This window comes from Ochotona curzoniae, unplaced genomic scaffold, assembly GCF_017591425.1.
Source record: "Ochotona curzoniae isolate NIBS_2020 unplaced genomic scaffold, NIBS_Ocur_1.0 contig_3819, whole genome shotgun sequence".
NCBI classification, from domain to species: domain Eukaryota; kingdom Metazoa; phylum Chordata; class Mammalia; order Lagomorpha; family Ochotonidae; genus Ochotona; species Ochotona curzoniae.
In genome coordinates this window covers 35,929,616-35,949,614 of record NW_024466004.1, presented here as the reverse complement: position 1 = coordinate 35,949,614, position 19,999 = coordinate 35,929,616, and the positions used below count along the sequence as shown (strand labels likewise).

General features: G+C 40.8%; 1 protein-coding gene across 1 annotated transcript in view; it reads right to left on the bottom strand.

Annotated features, from left to right (window-relative positions):
• Positions 1–19,999, bottom strand: part of DOP1A (DOP1 leucine zipper like protein A) — a 103,620-nt gene that overhangs the window by 807 nt on the left and 82,814 nt on the right. Inside the window, exons 27-38 of the mRNA XM_040983684.1 lie at positions 19,107–19,173; positions 18,806–18,950; positions 18,578–18,657; positions 14,506–14,615; positions 13,472–13,621; positions 13,275–13,336; positions 10,848–11,000; positions 10,508–10,644; positions 9,289–9,344; positions 8,358–8,522; positions 4,056–4,185; positions 2,071–2,127 (exon numbers count right to left, since the gene is read on the bottom strand). Of these exons, the coding sequence (XP_040839618.1) occupies positions 2,071–2,127; positions 4,056–4,185; positions 8,358–8,522; positions 9,289–9,344; positions 10,508–10,644; positions 10,848–11,000; positions 13,275–13,336; positions 13,472–13,621; positions 14,506–14,615; positions 18,578–18,657; positions 18,806–18,950; positions 19,107–19,173 (1,312 nt within the window). The remainder of the gene's footprint in view (positions 1–2,070; positions 2,128–4,055; positions 4,186–8,357; positions 8,523–9,288; positions 9,345–10,507; positions 10,645–10,847; positions 11,001–13,274; positions 13,337–13,471; positions 13,622–14,505; positions 14,616–18,577; positions 18,658–18,805; positions 18,951–19,106; positions 19,174–19,999) is intronic.

Below are 19,999 nucleotides of genomic sequence, written 5' to 3'. Positions count from 1 at the left end.
AGTACAGAAGAAAATGAGATAGGGACCAAGAGTTTTTACATTTACCACTGGTTAAATACTTACTTCCCTTTTAATCAGGTGCCTTAAGTTTGTCACACGGTGGGGGGAGGAGGTTCGAGAGTAAGTAGTGACTATCCATTCTGCAGCACAGAGGAAGGAGACACTGCTGCCTCCTGGCCTGTTCTAAATGACCAGGGAAAAAAAGCCAGGCCTAAAGTCAAAGTCTCAGGTTGGTTTTGCCTCTGCTATTTACCTTCTATGCATCCTTGGCAGGGTACAGTGATTCCACACTTACAAAGCAGGAAAGTCTAATCTCTGTATTACAGTAGAAAATATATGTGAGGGCCCAGCATGATAGCGTAGCAGTTAATGTCCTCGCCTTGAACGCGTCCGTATCCCATATGGGCGTCTTGGGACCCTGTACCCATGTGGGAGACCTGGAAGAAGATCCTGGCTCCTGGCTTCAGATTGGCTCAGGTCCAGCTGTTGCAGCTGCTTGGGGAGTGAACCAACGTACAGAGCTTCGTCTCTGTCTCTCCTCCTCTCTGTATATCCGCCTTTCCAATAAAAATAAATCTTAAATTGTTTGACAGTTTTCACATTTTTTTAAAAGATTTATTTTTATTATGTTTTTATTGGAAAGGCGGATATACAGAGAGGAGAGACAGAGAGGAAGATCTTCCATCCGATGATTCACTCACCAAGTGAGCTCAACGGCCCATGCTATGCCGATCCAAAGCCAGGAGCCTCTTCCGGGTCTCACATGCGGGTGCAGGGTCCCAATGCTTTGGGCCGTCCTCGACTGCTTTCCCGGGCCACAGACAGGGAGCTGGAAGAGAAGCGGGGCCGCCGGGATAGAACCGGCGCCCATATGGGATCCCAGGCGTGCAAGGCGAGGACTTAACCACTTGCGCCACCGTGCCAGGCCCCACATTTTTTTTTATGTATTAAGAAGCTAGCTTACAAAAGCCAGCTACAACAACGTATGATTGAATGGATGTATGACAAAATAAAACAAGATTAAAAAGATGAGACCTAGGAAGTACAATTATCATCAGTCACTCACTGGTTATTCACTAACGAGTTTGCTGATAAACTTTCACTGTGCTAGTTCACTCCCCAAATGCCTGCAATGCTGAGGGCAAGCATAGGTCACAGCTAGTAACCCAGAACTCAACATCTGAACCCCCCAGATGAAAGGTAGGAACCTGAGCAGTAAGTTGGAATAGCTGGGACTCAAACCCAGAAACTCTCACAGGGGGTACAGTCACCCAGCTGGTGTTCTCACTGCTAGGCCAAACACTTGCCCACTTAACGTTTTGTCATTGCAGTTTCCTAGGGGAATCAAAGTGCAATTTACTTTGTGCTCTAAAGGTTGGTTTGCTTATTTTAAAGTAAGCTATGAGTAAGTTTTAATGGAAGACTGCTGAGCAAATAGGATCACCGAGATATTTATCAGAAGCAGAAAAACAAACCAAATCGCAAAAAAAAAGTTATCAATTTAGCTTTTAGAAATTCTGTAACTTCTGATTTAGGCTACTGGAGTTACAAAAGCATTTTCCTTTCTGTTATGACACAGACTTGCTCTGTCACATCACTGACTACCACTGCCAAAGTCCTGGCTGATCACTGTACTTCTAGGTCCTCAAATCAAACCACACTTCAATGGTAATAAAAAAAAATATATACAGAAATTAATTTCTGCTGGCAGAAAATGATATGTTTGAATTCTTTTAATAGTTCATCTCCAATTGTAAGAACTATGGCACAATCTTTTATTTACAGTCTTATCAAGATATGCCTTTAAGTGAGGTACTTTGGCTAAGCACATGATCAAGAAGCGTGCACCTCAGTATTCCTGGTCATTAACCACAATACTTCTCCTTCAATGTTAAGTTTTCACAAAAATTCTCTCTCCTTTGACTTCACCAGTCTACACTTGAAGAGAGTTCCTTCCTGTTAACCTCTTTTGGGCTTGTTGAAATTAAAACCTGGGTGTGTATCTCAATATTTGGTCCAGAAGTGGCAGCTTTAACTGCCATATCACAAGCTTCAAACAGCCACCCTCACCTGATGCTTGGCCATCTCCAGTCCCTCCAAAACCACTGTCTCAAAGTCCTCCTTGTCCTGCGGAAGGGAAGAGGACTCACAACCTTTGTTGCAGTAAAAGTATGCTTGGCCATGAAGACCTTGCTTAAAGTGATTTCAATGGGAAGAAGTTTTCAAATAAAAATCTTGTCTTACTATGTGGGACAAGTTTTGGGCCAAAGGCTGTCATTATTTATCCTCTGGATAAGCAAGGGTCTTATAAAACTTGTTGTTCCTAACGAGATGCAGTGCAAAATGGCATGTGCATGGGAAGTTATATATTCACACTGATTTGGCTTTGTTGTGATTGTCAATTCAGGTTCTGGGATGTCAAAGTGAGAGCATTCAAGTCCTAGCCTGACCTCTAAACTTCATCCTTATCTGTCCATTTTTGTCACCCCTAAAGCAGCAACTGAGACTCTGAACTTCTCATGTCTTCAATGAATTTTATCCATTTCATGTATAAACACGTTGGTGAAATTCAGCTTAAGTGTAATTGCTTGTTAGGATACTCCAGGAGACTGAAAAGTTGTAAGGCATTCAACACAAATACTGCAAACAAGGCCTCACAAAACAGAGCCTCAGACTGTACAATGTTTTTTAAACTTTCAAATGAAAAAAAAAAAATGACAACAAGCAACAAAGGGATCATGATATGCACACCAGTTTCTTTAATGTCCTGTTCTCTGGTGAAAACCTCCAGTAACAGCCTGATGCATACTGAATACTATTAAGATGTGATATATTTTACAAATTTTATCTGTATTTTATTTATTTGATGCTTAAACTACAAAAAATTCCTACTTTTTCCTTGAGAAATTTCTCTAATTAGATGCTTTGTATTTTTGAGTCACTTTACTACCTTGCTAATAAAGATCTTTATAATAATAATGAAGACTTTTACAACCTTCCTAATAAAGTTTAATACTTCCAGCAATGCTTTCAAATCTTGGTGTACAGGACAGGTCTTGAAATTTATTTAAATGGGACATAAGAGAATCAACAATGGAAACTAAAGAAAAACAATCTCATGGAAAAGGGCAAGTTTAAAGAGAAAATTAGGTTCTGTTACATAACTGTACAGCTATGGTGGGGAACCTTTTTTCTGCCATGGGCCATATGGGTGCTTACCACATCAATCATGGGCCATCCAAAATTATCAGCTTAAAAATTAGTTTGCTATAGATTCACTGAATTTCAAGTCCCACCTGCAGTTGCCTTGGCAGGGCCAGACCCGAATTTTCAGGGCCAGAGAAGCCTGCAGGCTGGACGTTCGCCACCCACCACCCCCACGCTGTACCAGGTTGGATCTCAGTGTAGTTCATGATTTAAACAGGGGAAACCACCAATGTAGAAAAGAAATTTTTAACGTATACATTTTACTTCACATGGGTAAGCTAAATGTTAATGATTATTCTCTTCATTTTTCTAATCGAAGTCTACCCACTTTTGAACAAATGAGTCCATTTAAAAAATGTTTAAATATATTTTTTTCCTTACCTTCAGATGAGTTCTAGTGGAATAAACATGACATCCCTTCACACTTTTCAATCAACTCAGATTTTGCTTCTCATTGCAGCACTGAACATTGTGGACATACAAATTCTCAAGTTTTTGATGTGAAAATTGTTTAGGACGAGAGTGTTAAGTAATTACATGCAAAGTTCTAACGTTCTTTTTTGTGAGGGGGAAATATTTTAAAGTATGTTTATTATTAGTGCACAAAAGCTTCCCATTTTCTTCTGTTTAGAATTTTAATATGATAACCAATATATTTTAAAAAACTACAATGTATTTTTTTTACAATGTACTTTTAAAAATAGTACTATTAGGCTCATGGACATTTAATTCTAGAGACAAGCTTAATATGGTAATCACCTCTGTTTCCCAGGAACTATTTAATAAATGCCTCATTAAAGCAACATTTAATTAGCAAAGCAAAAATGAATAAAAAAAATGCACAATACCTTTGCTCTTTTCCGAAGGAGTTTTGCTAGTCGTACCACGTAAGGTTTAAATTCTCGTTGATGTATGCCTTGCCTTCTGACTTCCAAACCAGAGTCATCGGAAGCCTCTGGAATAAAGGCCCAACGGTACCTATGTGTAGGATAGCAACAATAGGAAGGTTTTGTGTCACGTAAGATGAAGATATGTAATGCAGAAAAATTATCGCCTCACCAGGTTCAAATGTCAGGTGCGCCACTCTTCCACATTAACTAATAGGCTAAAACTTCTTAAAAGGAAAATTGCCTTTGTTTTTTCTTATTATGTCATAACATTCCGATCTAACAAAGATTTTATTTCCCAATTGGATAAGTGTCCCCTGGGTATACAAATGTGAGGCCAAGAAATGAGAAAAAATTAAAGTTTAAAAAAGCAGGGCTTCCTTCGCAGTTCCCTTGTGCTTAATTTTTATCTTTTTAAAGATTTTTTTTTTTATTTTTATTATTTTTTATTGGAAAGGCGGATATACAGAGAGGAGATACAGAGAGGAAGATCTTCCGTCCGATGATTCACTCCCCAAGTGAGCCGCAACGGGTCGATACTATGCCGATCCGAAGCCAGGAGCCTCTTCCAGGTCTCTCACGCAGGTGCAGGGTCCCAAAGCTTGGGCCGTCCTCGACTGCCTTCCCAGGCCACAGGCAGGGAGCTGGAAGGGAAGCGGGGCTGCCGGGATTAGAACCGGCGCCCATATGGGATCCCGGGCGTGCAAGGCGAGGACTTAACCACTTGCGCCACCGCGCCGGGCCCAATTTTTATCTTTTTAAACATTTTTTATTTACTTGAAAGGTAGAGACACAGGTATCTTCCAGTAGATTCACTTCCCAAATGCTGGAAAAGCTGGGACATGACCAGCCCAGAGCCAGGAGTGCCAAGCTTCACTCAGGTCTCCCACATGAATGGCAGGGACCCAGTTATTGAAGCCATTCTCTGCCTCTCAGGGTGTCCACAAGCAGAAGCTGGAAACAGAGGCAGAGCTGAAGACGGGTAGATACCCATGTAGGCCTTGCCACCTGGAATGTGGGCATCTCAAAGGCATCTGAACTGCTGGGCCAAACGTCTGTACCTTGTTTTTGTCTTTGGAAAGCAAAAGAAGAGAATATGAATGCTTTTGTTGTTAGGGATAAAAGTAAAAAAAAAAGCTCTCACTTCTTTGCCATGCTGACATTTAGTAATCATTTTAATTGGTATTTCTCTTGTGAGTTCAGATCAGCACCTTACCGTTTAGAAGCATTTCTTCTTTATTATACAAACTATCAATTATTGCTTTTTGTTTCATTTTTTTCTAACAAGGTATTCATTTTTATATAGTAAGCATGTTAGACTTTTATCATTCACTAGGTTTTCAAAGAATTCGTGGAAAATGAATGTATGTCTAAAAAAAAGAATTTTTGTGTGCTGTTTTGGCATAGTAAGTAAAGCTGCCACCTGTGGCACTGTCATCCCATGGGGCGTCGGTTCATGCCCTGGCTTTCCCACTTCTGTTCCACCTCCCTGCAGATGGTCTGGGAAAGCAGCAGAATATAACCCAAGTGTTTGGACACTGCCGCCCATGAGCAAGATCAGGAGGGAGGTCCTGGTTTCTGGTTGCTGTCTGGTCCAGCCGTGGGTTTCATGGCTACCTCAGGAAGTAAATGAGCAAATAAAAGACTTCTTTAATGATTTCAGATAAACCAAAATTATTAAAAAAAAAAACTGAACCAAAAGAAACAGATTTAAAATTCCATTTTTCCACTAACATTCTAAAGTACCCTTGTATACTGACAGTGTTTTCCCAATTCACTGCTATCTTTAAGTTACACAGATACCTTTTACTTTGTATGTAGTAAAATTATGTAATATTTTGAGCTTCTGAAATAGAGATCATGCCTACAATACTGATTACAATACCTTCTTTTCTCCTATAATTTTTTAAAAAAGATTTTCCATATATTTGATACAAATTTGATTTTGTTCTTTTGAAAAATATCTGCTCACTTCCTTCACCCATTTCTTAGCTGGTTTGTTTTGCTGTTGCTGTGTTTCTGGAGGTTTTTTTTAAAACATTTATTTTTATTGGAAAGGCAGATTTATAGAGAGGAGGAGAGATAGAAAAAGTCCCTCTATCCACTGGTTCACTCTCCAAGTGGCCATAACTGATGGAGCTGAGCCAATCTGAAGTCAGGAACTTTTGGGTCTCCCACATGGGTGCAGGGTCCCAAGGCTTTGGGCCATCCTTGACTGCTTTCCCAGGCCACAAACAGGGAGCTGGATGAAGTAGAGCAGCCAGGACACAGACCGGCACCCATAAGGGACCGTGTAGTGTGCAAGACAAGGATTTAGCACTGAGCCATAGCGCCGACCCTCTGGAGCTCTTTGTAAATCCTGATATTAGTCCCCTATCAGCCATGTAGTGTGCAAATATTTTCTCCCATTCTGCTGGCTGCCTATTCACTTTGTTGACAGTTTCCTTTGCTGCACAGAAGCTTGTTAGTTTGATGTGAGCCAAATTATTTTGGCTTTGCCTCCCTGTGCTTCTGGTGGGTTTTCTAGGAAGTCTTTGCCTATGCCTGTATCATGTACAGTGCCTTCCTATGTTTTCTTCTAGTAGTTTAATGGTATCTGGTTATAGACTTAGGTCCTTTATCCATTTAGATTTGATCTTTGTATATGGTGGAATGTGGGGGGTCTTGTTTCTTGCTTCTACACATGACTATCCAATTGTCCCAAAAACATTTGTTGACACCAGCCTTTCCCCTGGGTTATTTTCCATTGTCTTATTGAGGATTAGGTGGCTGTACATATGTGGGCTCTTTTCTGGGGTTTCTATTCTGTTCCCCTGACTTTCCTGTTTCAGTAGACTCTTTGTTGTTGTTATATATTTTTATTTAAAATTTTTGAATTTTATCGTATAATTTTGTATAGACTGGGATTCCCCTCAATACCCCAACCCCGACAGCTTTTCCCTTTGTTGTTACAATAGTATAGTCCTTCATAAGCAGTCATAATTTCATCAGTCTCTTATTTAAGTGTACTCCAACACTGCTGGTACAATGTCAGACAGTCCAGCATCCCAGCGTCTACACATTTCCACCAGTTTCACTGGGAGTCCATCTTCGTTTGGAAGGAGGAATGTATGTTGCATTGTACCTCCACATCAGTACAGACTGTTTTGATTGCTACTGCCCTGTAATATGTCTTAAGATCTGGAATTGTGGGGCGTGGCCTAGCGGCTAAAGTCCTCACCTTGAACGTGCCCTGGTATCCCATATGGGCGCCGGTTCTAATCCTGGCAGCTCCACTTCCCATCCAGCTCCCTGCTTGTGGCCTGGGAAACCAGTCAAGGATGGCCCAAAGCCTTGGGACCCTGCACCCATGTGGGAGACCTGGAGGAGGTTCCTGGCGCCTGGCTTCAGACCGGCATAGCATCGGCCGTTGAGCTCACTTGGGGAGTGAATCATTGGACAGAGGATCTTCCTCTCTGTCTCTCCTCCTCTCTGTATATCTGACTTTCCAATAAATAAATAAAGCTTTAAAAAAACAAAAGATCTGGAATTGTAGTAGTTTTGGCTATCTGTGGTCACCTGTGTTTTCAGAAGAATTTTTGTATCATTTTTTTAGATCTGTGAAGAAAGCTTTTGGGATAATTGTGATTGCATTAAACCTGTATACTACTTATCCATGACATAATAAATTTTTCCATCTTTTAACATCTTCTATTTATTTTTTTTAACATTTTGTAGTTTGCCTCATAGAGCTCTTCCAAATCCTTGTGTATGTTATGCCATTCCTGCATGCCTGATCTGGGTAAATGGTACATCTGATGTGGAGTCTGTTAGTAACATTTTGTTGAGGATTTTTTGCATCTGTGTTTATCAAAGGTATCTGTCTGTAGTTCTCTTTCTCTGTTGTGTCTCTATCTGGCTTTGGTAGTAAGTCCATGTTGACTTCATAGAATTTGGAAGGATTGCCTCCTCAAACTAGGAAGGGTCTCTGCCATGTGTGCTGAAAGCAACCCATATAAGTACTGACATAATACCCATCATATTTCCAATGCCATCTTCCTTCACTTAAAGCTGTGAGGGCACTCAGTATTTTCACTGAAACAGCTTGTTAATGTATCCACACCAACAATGTGCAATAGGTGTGCTAACCTGTTTCTTGTCAAAAGAATTACATTTTTAGTAACAATTATGAATGTTTCAACATGCACAAATAATTAAATAGTCTTAGATCTCACTGACCACATAAAATAAATTAAAAAAATATTAACTCAACATTTTACTTACATTTGGAACTGAGGAAGATTTTCAGAGGGTAATGCCAGAGCCAAATCCAAAAATTTGCAAGCAGAGAGATAGAGGTTGAGCCAGCGCTGGCTGTTGTAGGAAGTAGAAAAGCCATTGCCCCCAGTGTAGGTGGTCTCCAGGCCAGCCACAGAGGGGCCGGAAGCCCTGCGGACAGCAGACAGCATGTTAGCACTGCAGCCGTTTTCCAATATGGAGCGCCTGTTGATTCTTATAGTGCCAGCTAAAGCTTTTCAAGATCATCCCGATTCAAGTGTGCCAGTAATTAGTAAGTAAGGTCATAACTAAATTTTGTTTTCAAAAACTACACTCAAATATATAATGTAAAACTAATAAATCTCATTACTACTCAATTTCCTTCTGCAAAAATGGAAGTCTTCTGTAATAATAACAACAGTCACTGGTACAGAATTTTTTAAAAAATATCTGGCATGTAAAAGAATATATTTATGACATATGGTCTTAAGGGAATTTTTCATTTTCTAAATTACCTATAACTTTTATAAAACTATCTCTTGCAAAAGAATCAAATTATAGCATGTTAAGCTGTGGCCATTCTGGAAGATCTGCATATATCTATCCTGATAACAGGCTTAAACTATCATAACAGGTTGTCTTATATTATAATGTTTCAGGGACCAGATTCAATCTACCAAAATCAGCATGGAGCATGTTGTGCAAATACTATAGTTGTTAAAATAAATTTATGTATAGCCCTCAAAGGTCATGAACACTGACAGCTTAATTTATTTTAAATGCTTAAGAAATTTTGTACCACTTTATCAGTTAGACAATGTGCTAAATATATGAAGTATTCAGATAAATAATATCTATACACTATTAGATGCTAAGGGATATTCTCAATAATTTTTGTTAAAAACTGAGAGGAATACATTGGAATGAATCTCATTACCGTGAAATATCTTCATCAGCAGTAAGTTCTTGCTCCATCAGTAAAAATACCTGTACCTGAAGACCGGGAAATAAATGTTGCGCTTATTTAAACTGTTATTTAATGCTTTCATGTTAGCTTTAGGCTGTATTTTCATCAATGTAAAAACAGATTTTAGGACCCTTTAAATTATACATAGTTCCTGAAAACAAAAGTGCAAATTTAGCAGCACAGAGCTTTGCTGATCATTTGGCAGAATCAAATCAGCTGAAGACAGGATTTTCTTGTCATCAGGATAAAAAAGTTAACGGAATTTTAAAGCAAAATTCTTCCTGGAGAAATTATAAAGCTGGGTTTTCCAAAATAGAAATACCTATCCTATTCTTTATTCATTTTCCTTTCACAATTCTGTAAACATTCCCAAACAAATAACTGGGGATGGTTTGGGAAAGAAGAGGTCAAAGCGGGTGGGACTTGGGAAAGTTTTCGTTCTTGTTTCCAATAAAGAGAGGGAGGAGGAAAGGGGGATGGAGAAAGAGAGGGAAAAGAACTTGTGAGCTAGAGGCACTCCACAAATGCCAGAAATAGCAGGCAGTGGTCTAAGCTGAGGGCCAGCCACCCAATCCGGTTCCCCCGCAGAGGTGGTAGGAACCCAATTACCTCATCCATCAGCTATTGCCTCCTTGGGTCTGCATTACCCGGAAGCCAGAGTCAAGGGCTGGGAACTGCACCCAGGCATTCAGATATGGGAAGGAGATATCTTAATCACCATATTTAACACACTGACCTCAATGCCTGCCCCTGAAGCAAGTTTAACTTCAAGTATTATATCTAAAGATCAAATTTACGCCTTATGTCACTCAATTTAAATATAGTTAAGTCTTCTTCTTCTTCTTAAATATAGTTAAGTCTTAAATATAGTTAAGTCTTCATGAGAGGTATGTTACAGATGGGAACTGGCCTGTTGCCCATGACCAAGTAAAAAAATGTGGCTTAAAAGAGCCAACACATGGAATCAGATCAGATGATTCACAAGAAGTTGCCACTTACATTGTATATTTGAAAGTTCAACCTGTATGGAGATAGAATTTGATTGGTTTCACTATTTTGAACTATAGAAACTGTCAGTAATTAGTTTAAGCTCTTTCAAGATTAGTTTTCCAAACAGTCAGTACAAGGAAAAGAATGACATTTGCATATAATTTAGATTTATAACCTGAACGAATTAAAATAAACTCACAAGTTCTGTGATCATAGTAGGCCAGAGTGAGGTAAGATGCTGTGGAGACATTCTTAAAAGTAACACTCTGAAAAACAGGAACACTTGAGAGTGAAGAGTTGGCACCTGGGGCAAACGGAGACTCTCAACCAATCTCTCTGAAAGAAAAGCAGTATATTTTTAATAACCAAATATTTCAGTCATTATCAAATAAAATTGCACAACCTAGTCCAGTACTTTTGATGCTAACAGTGGTTGGTGAAGGATCAACTTCATTTTAAGTTTTTGGCATCAAAATAAAGTTATCTTGTAATTTCATTAGAAAAATTGAAAAAAAAAACAACTAGTTTTCAATATTTACCTTGTATATCTGGAAGATACTTCTGGTACTGGTCAACTTCACTGCTAAAAATAGCAAATGCTAATCTTTTGAGAAGCATAGCTCTCTGTTCTAGCTCCACATCTCTGTTTGCAAAGAGATTAAGTGAACTGCTTTGAGCCACAGCTACACGAGCTGGAAAAAGAAAATAAGGGAGAGGCTGTGATAGTCATCTAGTCAGTAAAAACATTATTCTGTTGTGCTTTAAAAAATGGCTTACAGGGCTGGCATTTGGCATTGCAATTAAGAAGTCACTTGGAACACGTACATCTCACATGGATTGTCTGGATCACAGTTCTTCTGTACTCCTATACTTCTGATTCCACCTTCTGACTGATGTGCAACCTGTGATGCTGCAGCTGATCGGTCAGAAGATTGGGTCTCACATGAGAGATGTGGATTGAATTCCAAACTCATGGCTTCAGCCTGGCCCAGTCTCAGCTGCTGAAGACATTTGGGTAGTAAACCAGTGCGTGGATGAGAGATCTGGTGCTGCCTCTTTGCTTTTTAAATGAATGAATGAAGAAATCCTTTTAAAATGGGTCAGTGTCCTATAACACCCTACATGTGAGGTCGTTGGGACAGAGGATTTGGAACTGTTCTCTGGTAGAGACGGATGGGAGACAGACCAGCATGCTAGATTTGCATGCCAGTAGAGCAAGTGGTAGGAACTATGATGCTGAGATAGGAAAATTTAAAACCTATGGATTTCAGAAGGCAAAAATCACTAACAACATGTAAAGCCCTGAGATATTTTATGTTATTAGCACAGATTCTTCATATTACTTAAAAAAATAATTTCAAACATGGCCTTGACCTTTTTACCTTTTTTTCCCTCTTGACTCGTTCCTCAACTGTAGTTCACACTGCCACAGTCATACTGTATTTTTCTGTTATTAGATAAACTTACTGAATTTGCTCCCAACAAAGACTTTTGTAATTTGTTTCCTTCCCAGTGACTATTCTGTTCCTAGGTCTTTTCATGGCAGCTTTAGTTCCATAGGAAGTATAAGCTTTTTGGCTAATATTTAAAATCTATCACACACATACTTATTTTATTCCCTTTATTTCTTCCTTGCTGAAATAATTTTTAAAACTTGATTAAAGTTATTATTATACCAGGTCCATTGTTATCTTTCAAGAAATATTTGGTGAAGAAATCCAAACCTGAAAAAACATGTGAAGATGACAGAAAATATACTGTCTTTTTCCCCAATGAGAATACAACAGCCAAAGATTTCACCTAACTTCACTGTTAAGTTCATTTAAGTTTAGTAATTCTGAAACTTTAAAATTTAAGAAACTTGGAGGTAGTGCTGTGGCCTAGTGGGTAAAGATGCTATCTGCAATGCCCATATCTCATATGGGTGCTGGTTCCAGCCCAAGGTTCTTGACTTCAGACCCAGCACTCTGTTAATAAACTTGGGAAAGTTGCAGAGAATGGATTACGCGCTTAGACCCTTGAGCCCACTTGGGTACCTAAGAGGAAATTCTTGGCTCCTGGCTTCAGACCTGCCCTGCTCCAGCCATTCTGGCCATCAGGGGACTGATGGCAAGATTTCTTTTTCTTATTTTCTCTCCCTCTCTCTCATTTGCTCTCTCTGTCTTGCAAAGAAATTGTTACAAAATTAAGAAAACCCCTTTTGTTTTTTCCAATAAAATATCAAGTATCAAGGGAATAGAGGTTGATTTTAATCTTCTTGGCTCCTTCCTTTCACCAGGGCAGATAAACAAATGCCCAGAGATACACAGCAGCTTGTATAATAGTTTGGATCCAACTGAGTAAAGCCTTTCTCTGCCTGATGATCTGTCAGTCATCAATTCAGTGATGATTATGTCGCAGGTATTATGCTGTGTGTTTGAAAACAATTTAGAGCCAAATTAGACATGGACTATTCCTTCCACTAGCTGTTATTGATGACTAAAGCTGCCCTCTGTAACTTTCAACACTCTATTTTCACAGTACACTAAGGATAACCTGACAGAAGCTAATTCAGCAGTTTCCGGAAAACAGCAAAGTAAATAGAATGGGGCTGGTGCTATGGCATGCTATGTAAAGCAACAGCCTGTGATGCCAACATCCCATATAGGCATTAGTTGCTCCACTTCCCATCCAGCTCCCTGCCAATGTGCCTGGGAAAGGAGGCACACAGGGAAGACTTCCTTGCCAACATAGAAGACCCAGATGATGCTCCTGGTTCCTGGCTTCAGCCTAGCCCAGCCCAGTGCTGTGCAGCCCTCCCTAGCGGTTGTGACCATTTGCAGGCAAAACAGCAGATGGACAACACTCTTTTTGTCTCTTCCTTTCTCTTTACCTTTGGCTTTCAAATAAAAAAATCTTTAAAAAATGAGAATGAATCACATAAAGGGGTAAGCTATTGCTTGGATTATCATTCCACCAATACTCACTCATCAAATCTCTAAATGTTGTCTTATCATGTGTCATCAGATTGTCCATAATTGCTCTCCAACTGAAAAAGGGACATTACATGAAATTAAAATTTTGTGCAGTGGTCACTGGTAAGAAACAGTGATCTACTCTAAAGAACAGCAGCTGACCTAAGCAGACTGAGATATATTATGTCAAATGAAAGAGGAAAACTTACTGATTAACACAGGAAGCATCCATTTGAAAGAAACTTGGGTCCATAAAGAGGTCAAATGCTTCTTTTTTCCAAGCTCTCCGTGTATATTGATACCCACTCAGACTGCTGAGCAGCTGGACACAGGCTCGATAACTAGGGGCATTATGGGCACTACAAAGAAAAAACCACATTCACGTGTCTGGTCTAACTTTAACCACACTGAGTTATATGTAAGTACTCACATTTACACAAGACAATGCCATAAAACACAAAATATCAATAGTATTCGAAAATATATTTATTTATTTGAATGGCAGTGCCAGAGAAAGAGAACTTTAAATTGCCAGTTTAATCCCTGCTCTTTAATGCCCAAAACATCCAAGAGTAAGCCAGGCTGAAGCCAGGAGCCAGAAACTCCACCAGGGATCCTTTGTAGGTGGCAGAGGTCCACTTCCTTTGCCTTCCTAGGCACGTTAATAGGAAGCTATATTGAAACCAGAATCAATGTGATTTCAGTCAGAACTCTGATATGGGATATAACCACTTTAAGCAGAAGCTCAATCTCCTGCACCACAAACTGGTTCCTGTATAAGCTACCCCAAACCATAAAAACATAAGGTGAAACCCCCTTTTTTTTTAAAGGTTAATTCTAAAAATGACAATGCGACTCGGTGCACTGGCCTAGTGGCTAAAGTCCTCGCCTTGAACGTGCCAGGATCCTTAGGGGCGCCAGTTCTAATCCCGGCAGCTCCACTTCCCATCCAGCTCCCTGCTTGTGGCTTGGGAAAGCAGTTGAGGACGGCCCAAAACCTTGGGACCCTGCACAACCATGTGGGAGCCCTGGAGGAGGTTCCTGGCTCCTGGCTTTGGATTGGCTCAGCTCCAGCTGTTGCGATTGCTGAGGGAGTGAACCAACGGACAGAAGATCTTCCTTTCTCTCTTTCCTCCTCTTTGTATATCTGATTTTGCAATAAAAATAAGTTTTAAAAAATGACAATGATGTAATAAAAATTATCTTTAACAGGCAGGTATTCATTTACACCTATTAAACTAACCTGTGATTTCGGAGATAGGGCACAACATAATGCATAATATTGACAAGCAGGGGAATAACTCGTTCCTTTTCATCACTATAGAAAACCATATCCAAAAGGTGTGCCAGAACCTATAAAACATAAAAATCAAGTGGAATAATCTATGAATTCAAATTGACAACATCTAGAGGGCCTAATCAGCAGTTTCCAAGAAAATGCAGAATGTTACAAAATAGAAGTCTAAATTTAGATCTCAAGTCATTTTTCTATTAATGCTTTGTGCAATAATCTGCTTTTATGACCATTATAAAGTATAGATATGGATTTATAATATATATAATAGGTAGGGAAGTATAAAAAAAGAGTGCTTAAGAGTCTTCCAATGTAACAGGGAAAAATCAACAATTCCCAATTAGAAATTCAGTGTCCTTTTTTCTTGACTTGGCAAACAAATAAACCGGGTTGCTTAGGTTCCTAAGGTTACCTATAATTAGGTAATAGTTATTACCATAATTACCTACAAAGATTTCTGTAGACCTTAGCACCCACATGGTAAAAGAGAAACAAAAATAAAATGTAAGGGTATAAAAAAAACAGCTTGTCAGAGCATGTATATAAAAAATGTTGGCTGGGTGAGTCTCAGGACAGGGTGTGTCATGCCTGGAATCCAGATGCCAGTCACCATGTGCACGTGGTGAGCTGGCCCCGGACCTGCCTGGGCTCCAGGGGCTGCTCCCTTTGGGGTGAGTACACCAAGGGGGGAGGTCTCCGTGACCAGGCAGGTCCAGGAGCCACCAGCCATTGGGCAATGAATGGGATTGGGGGGGCATGACCTTGGGCCTGGGAGTATAAATTTCCAGCAGCCTCCTGGCTGCTGGTGGGTCTCAGGATGGGGCGTCTCATGCCTGGATCCCAGATGTCAGCCACCACGTGCATGTGGTGAGTTGTCCCCGGGCCTGTCGCAGAGCTCTAGGGATCTGGTTCTTTGAATCACTGCTTAGGTAGCTCCAGGTTGAAGCCACTGTGCTGCTAGGACGTGAATCAATCCTAAAGATTCCCAATGACAGTAACTTTTCCTCTGAAGAACTTGTAATCACTGAACAATGCTGACCACCAAATCCCAGTCCATGCAAAAGCTGTGCCTTGGGGCTTGCCCAGCAGAATCATATCCTGTTACCTGACATGAGGATGGATCAGGAGAAGGGTCACATTAAGCAGGGCCATTACATTAACTAGCACTCAAGAACCATAACTGGGGGTAGATTCTCTGAGGGATGTGTGGGTCAAAACCTGTGGAAATTCTAGCCCCATTGGTTAGTTCAAGAGTTGGGGTGGTGATGCATGAAGCTAGGTGTGACCAAGGAAACTGCCATCAGTCACAGGTAAAGGAACACCCAACCAATAGTCTGGCAGCAGCACCCAAATGTACATCCTGAATAGGGTGTAGGGTGGGCCGGGCTGCAACATTCACCAGCTCATACAAGGCCAAATGGAAGGCCAGACTGTGCCGGGCACTGGCCTAAACCCAATGGCGTGTATGAGAACTGGGTCTGGGAGTGGATTAAGTGGAGGAACTTGGGAAACTCCCTTGGTGAGTCATAGCTTCCACTGGTGAACCTGTGGTCCAGACCTGGGGGTTGGACAAGTTGGGCAAAGTAGCTCCAACAGCTGGCTAATGTGTCTATTGGCAATGGAACAGGATGGACCGGGCAGAACTCAGTAAACCTTAGCCCACAAGCGAAACTAGAAACCAGCATGGAGCACAGGTCATGTGGAGCTAGGCTCTTGCACCTACTGGTCTGCATCAGTCAGGGATGCTAAGCCACAGTATCTAAGGCAGAGGTCAGGACAGGTGAGGGGCTGAGCCAAGCTGAGTCAGAGCATCCATTGGCAGGCAAGTGATCTATGGCTGGGAACAGGTCCGGTTGGGGAGCTAAGGGGACAACAATAGCTGGGTGGAGGTTACCACCAAGGGGCGCGTGGATTGGAATGGGGGCTGCGTTCTGAATGGGAAACAGTTGTAGTCTCCCTTGGCACAAATGTGGACTGGGATTGGATGCATTGAGCCGGGCCAGACTCCAACACCCTCTGGTGTCCTGGAGAACCAGGGTAGATGTGGGATGGACTAGGCAAGGTCTCAACCCCCTACTGAGCCATGTTTGAGCCATATGTGGGTATGGACAAACCATGACTAGGCTGAAACATCCAACAGCAAGGACCAGTTTGGGTTGAAGGCCAGTTAGGAAAAGCCACTATTTCTGCTAGGACAGGAGGTGGACTGAGTAGGGCTGGCTCATGGATCCACTGGTATGCATGAAATCTGGCCTTGGGAGAGGTTCTGATGGAGAAGCCTGGTCAATTCCTCTGGCAGGACACAGACCCGGCAGGTAAGTGCAAGAAACATGATAGAAAACAGCCCAGAACAGGTCATGGAAAGTGTCCCACTGGCATACATTTGGCATGGGTCGGGGGCAGACCAGGCTGAATCTGGTCACAACATCCACTGGCGAATCTGAGCACCAGAACAATGTGGGTCGAGCCAGGTTCAGTTGCAACAAAAACTAGTGCACAATATGGAATGCCAAGGTGAGTTTTCCAGTTCTAGATGTGACTACAGCGCCAAACCAGCACACGTGAGAACCAGGAAGGGAGGGGGTGGAGCCGGCAGGGGAATAAGGGGTGGTTCCTTTGCTGCACAACTACTGCCACTGGAGAGCATGGTCTGGGATAGGGGCAGACCAGACTAAGCAGGGCTACAACACCTGTGTGCTTCATGTGGACTAGATCAGGGAAAAGCCAGGCTGGGCTGATTATTCCTACTGGTGCAAACAAAATCAGAGTGGGTAAGGGTTGTTTCGGCTTAGCCACAGCATCAGCTGGCAGAAAGCTGGCACTGGGGGCTAATCTGTCAATTTAAACTGCAGAACCACCTGGAGAGTGCATAATTTGGGAGTGGGAGAGGCCAGTAGGGAAATAGTGGGCTCCTCCCTCTTGGGTTACAACTTCCATGGGAGGGCATGAAAACTAGGACAGGGGCTGGGGTGGAATGGGGTGTGTAACAGACTGGACTACTGCTACACATACTGGCAAACCAGGGTAGGGGGCGGGCCTGGTGTGGGTTATTGTGGGTCGCTCCAACCAGGCTGCAGCTCCCACTGGTTTATGTGAGGGCCAAGTATGAGCTGGGCAGAACCTGGCTGGATTGCAACACCCATTGGTTCCAGTAGAATTTGAGGCTGAAAACAGAACCAACCCAGTAATCACAACCACCAGCTGATCAGGGCAATGGACTGTGCCGGCCCCTGTACTTGCTAGTACATGCAAGATTCTGTTCTGGGATCACCTCAACATTTCTTTGGAGATCTCCCCAATCAAAATACTGGACTCAGAATCCTAACCAAGAATAAACAGAAGACAGAACAGGTCAAACAACCACCTCAGGTATAAGTTGGCAGTGAAATACAGGGCAAATGGAGACTCTATGATGGACTGTGTCAATTGGTGGATTCTTCAAAGACCTCATAGTGCTTGGAGTGGCATGATTGGCAGTGATTCATAACTAGTGAACTATCAAAACCACCTGAGTAAGAACCTCAGAGCATACCCTACATGCAGGACCTGGGGAGGGTGGGAAAATGGGTGGGCCTTCTCCCTTAATACCCCCCTTTAAACAAGAAGGAAACAATACGGAAATAATAGTCTTACCCACTTTCCTATAGCCCTTGAACCTTTTTACCCTATTTAGATATGTAAAGATTGTCAAAAAAATAATAAAAAAGACACACACAAAAAAATGTTGGGTAAGTTATACAATACTTTGTAGTTAGAGGCATAATAGAAGTTCTACTTCTCCCCACCATCGTGGCATGAAAAGCACTTCTCAAAAATATATTTGTAGTATGAGGAGAGAGTAGCAAGATTTAATGTTTAACAAACTATTCAAATCTGACAAGGTCAGAACTTTATATGGTGATCTCCAGAATTACAAAAATGGTTTTACAAATTAAAATGCTCCTATCTGAATTACCTGACAATATTTAGTTCTGAAACTGCTTAGTTGAAAGTTCATGTGAAAAAACTTGATACTATTTACCTCTGAGAGTAATGTCAATGCATGGACACTATACACAGAAGGAGTTATATTTGAAGTTTCCATTGCAGGTGATAACATATCTAGATAAAAGAGACAAGACATGTAAAAATATAGGCAGAAGTCTTCCTACTGAAAAAAAAAGTGCTACTTACTCCACATGAAATTTTTACAATGCTTGTTGCAATGACTTCTTAGTGAATACATGCCAAAATGTTTTAGGAACAATACCTTCAACATCAGATTCCAAATTGGTGCCATCCACTATTATTTTGGGAGAAGGTTTAACTTCAAGATTTCGTCGCAGCCATGTTGTCTGTTCCAGAGAGGAACCAGCAATCGCACCAATTGCATCCACTATTTTATGAGTCACATCCTAAAGAAACAAGGAATTGCTAGCTCTGTACACACACACAAACAAGCAGCTTGGTAGTAACTTTCACAGTGTGTTTCTAAAAACAGATTGTTTTGATTCTTCTATTTTCAGGGTAAGGGCATGAGTGGCAACAGCAGTCAAATCAGGAAACTTTACCTGAAGGTCTCTTTGGTCTTTTTTATTTTCCAAAGTTGGGTTTTTCATTATAAACTCGTTCAGAACCCTAAAAAAAAGGGGGGGGGCAAAAAAATATTAGTTTAAAGAAAAATGCTGCAAATTCTCACAGTAAGTGGCATGTGGCCTCAATTGCTACTTTAAATATTTAATGAAAAGAGGTGCATATTGTGTGACCCAACTGAAAACCATTTACATGTACATGAGAAAGCAAGTACAGGATGGTCACAGCAGCATCATTTGTATGAGCCAACAACCAAAAGGAACACCAATGTCCAGGAATGGCAGAGAAGTTGTGGCATATTCATACAATGAAATAGTAGAGAGCAATGAAAATAAACTGTAGCTATGTGAATTACAGGGATGAACCTAGTAAATATATGTTGAGCAAACAAATTCAGACAATAAAATTTATATACACTATAGTTCAAAAACAGGGCAAAATCTATCCATCGTGATAGACAGCAGTCACCTTTACATAGATAAAAGTATGGTGATTAGGCAGTGTCCATACAAAACACCAATAATTTTTCCTAATTTGTTTTTGTGATTTAATAGTTAACAAGTTTGAATCTTACATCTTTTGTACATGTCAAGTGTGTACTGTATTTTTCTATGTGTTTCATGTATCAAAGTGTAAAAATCTGCTTTAAAATTTAAAATAACTTGGTGCTACAAATATAATAGATTAAAAATATTTCATAAAGAAAAAATGTCCATTCTTACAAATTGCTAAGAGTCTACTCAACATTTACTTTGATGTTTTTTTTTAATTTTTAATTTTTCATGATACAGTTCCATAGGCTCAGGATTTCCCCTCCCCCTTTCCAATATTCACCCCCAACAGTTTTCTCTTATATCATTAAAATAGTATA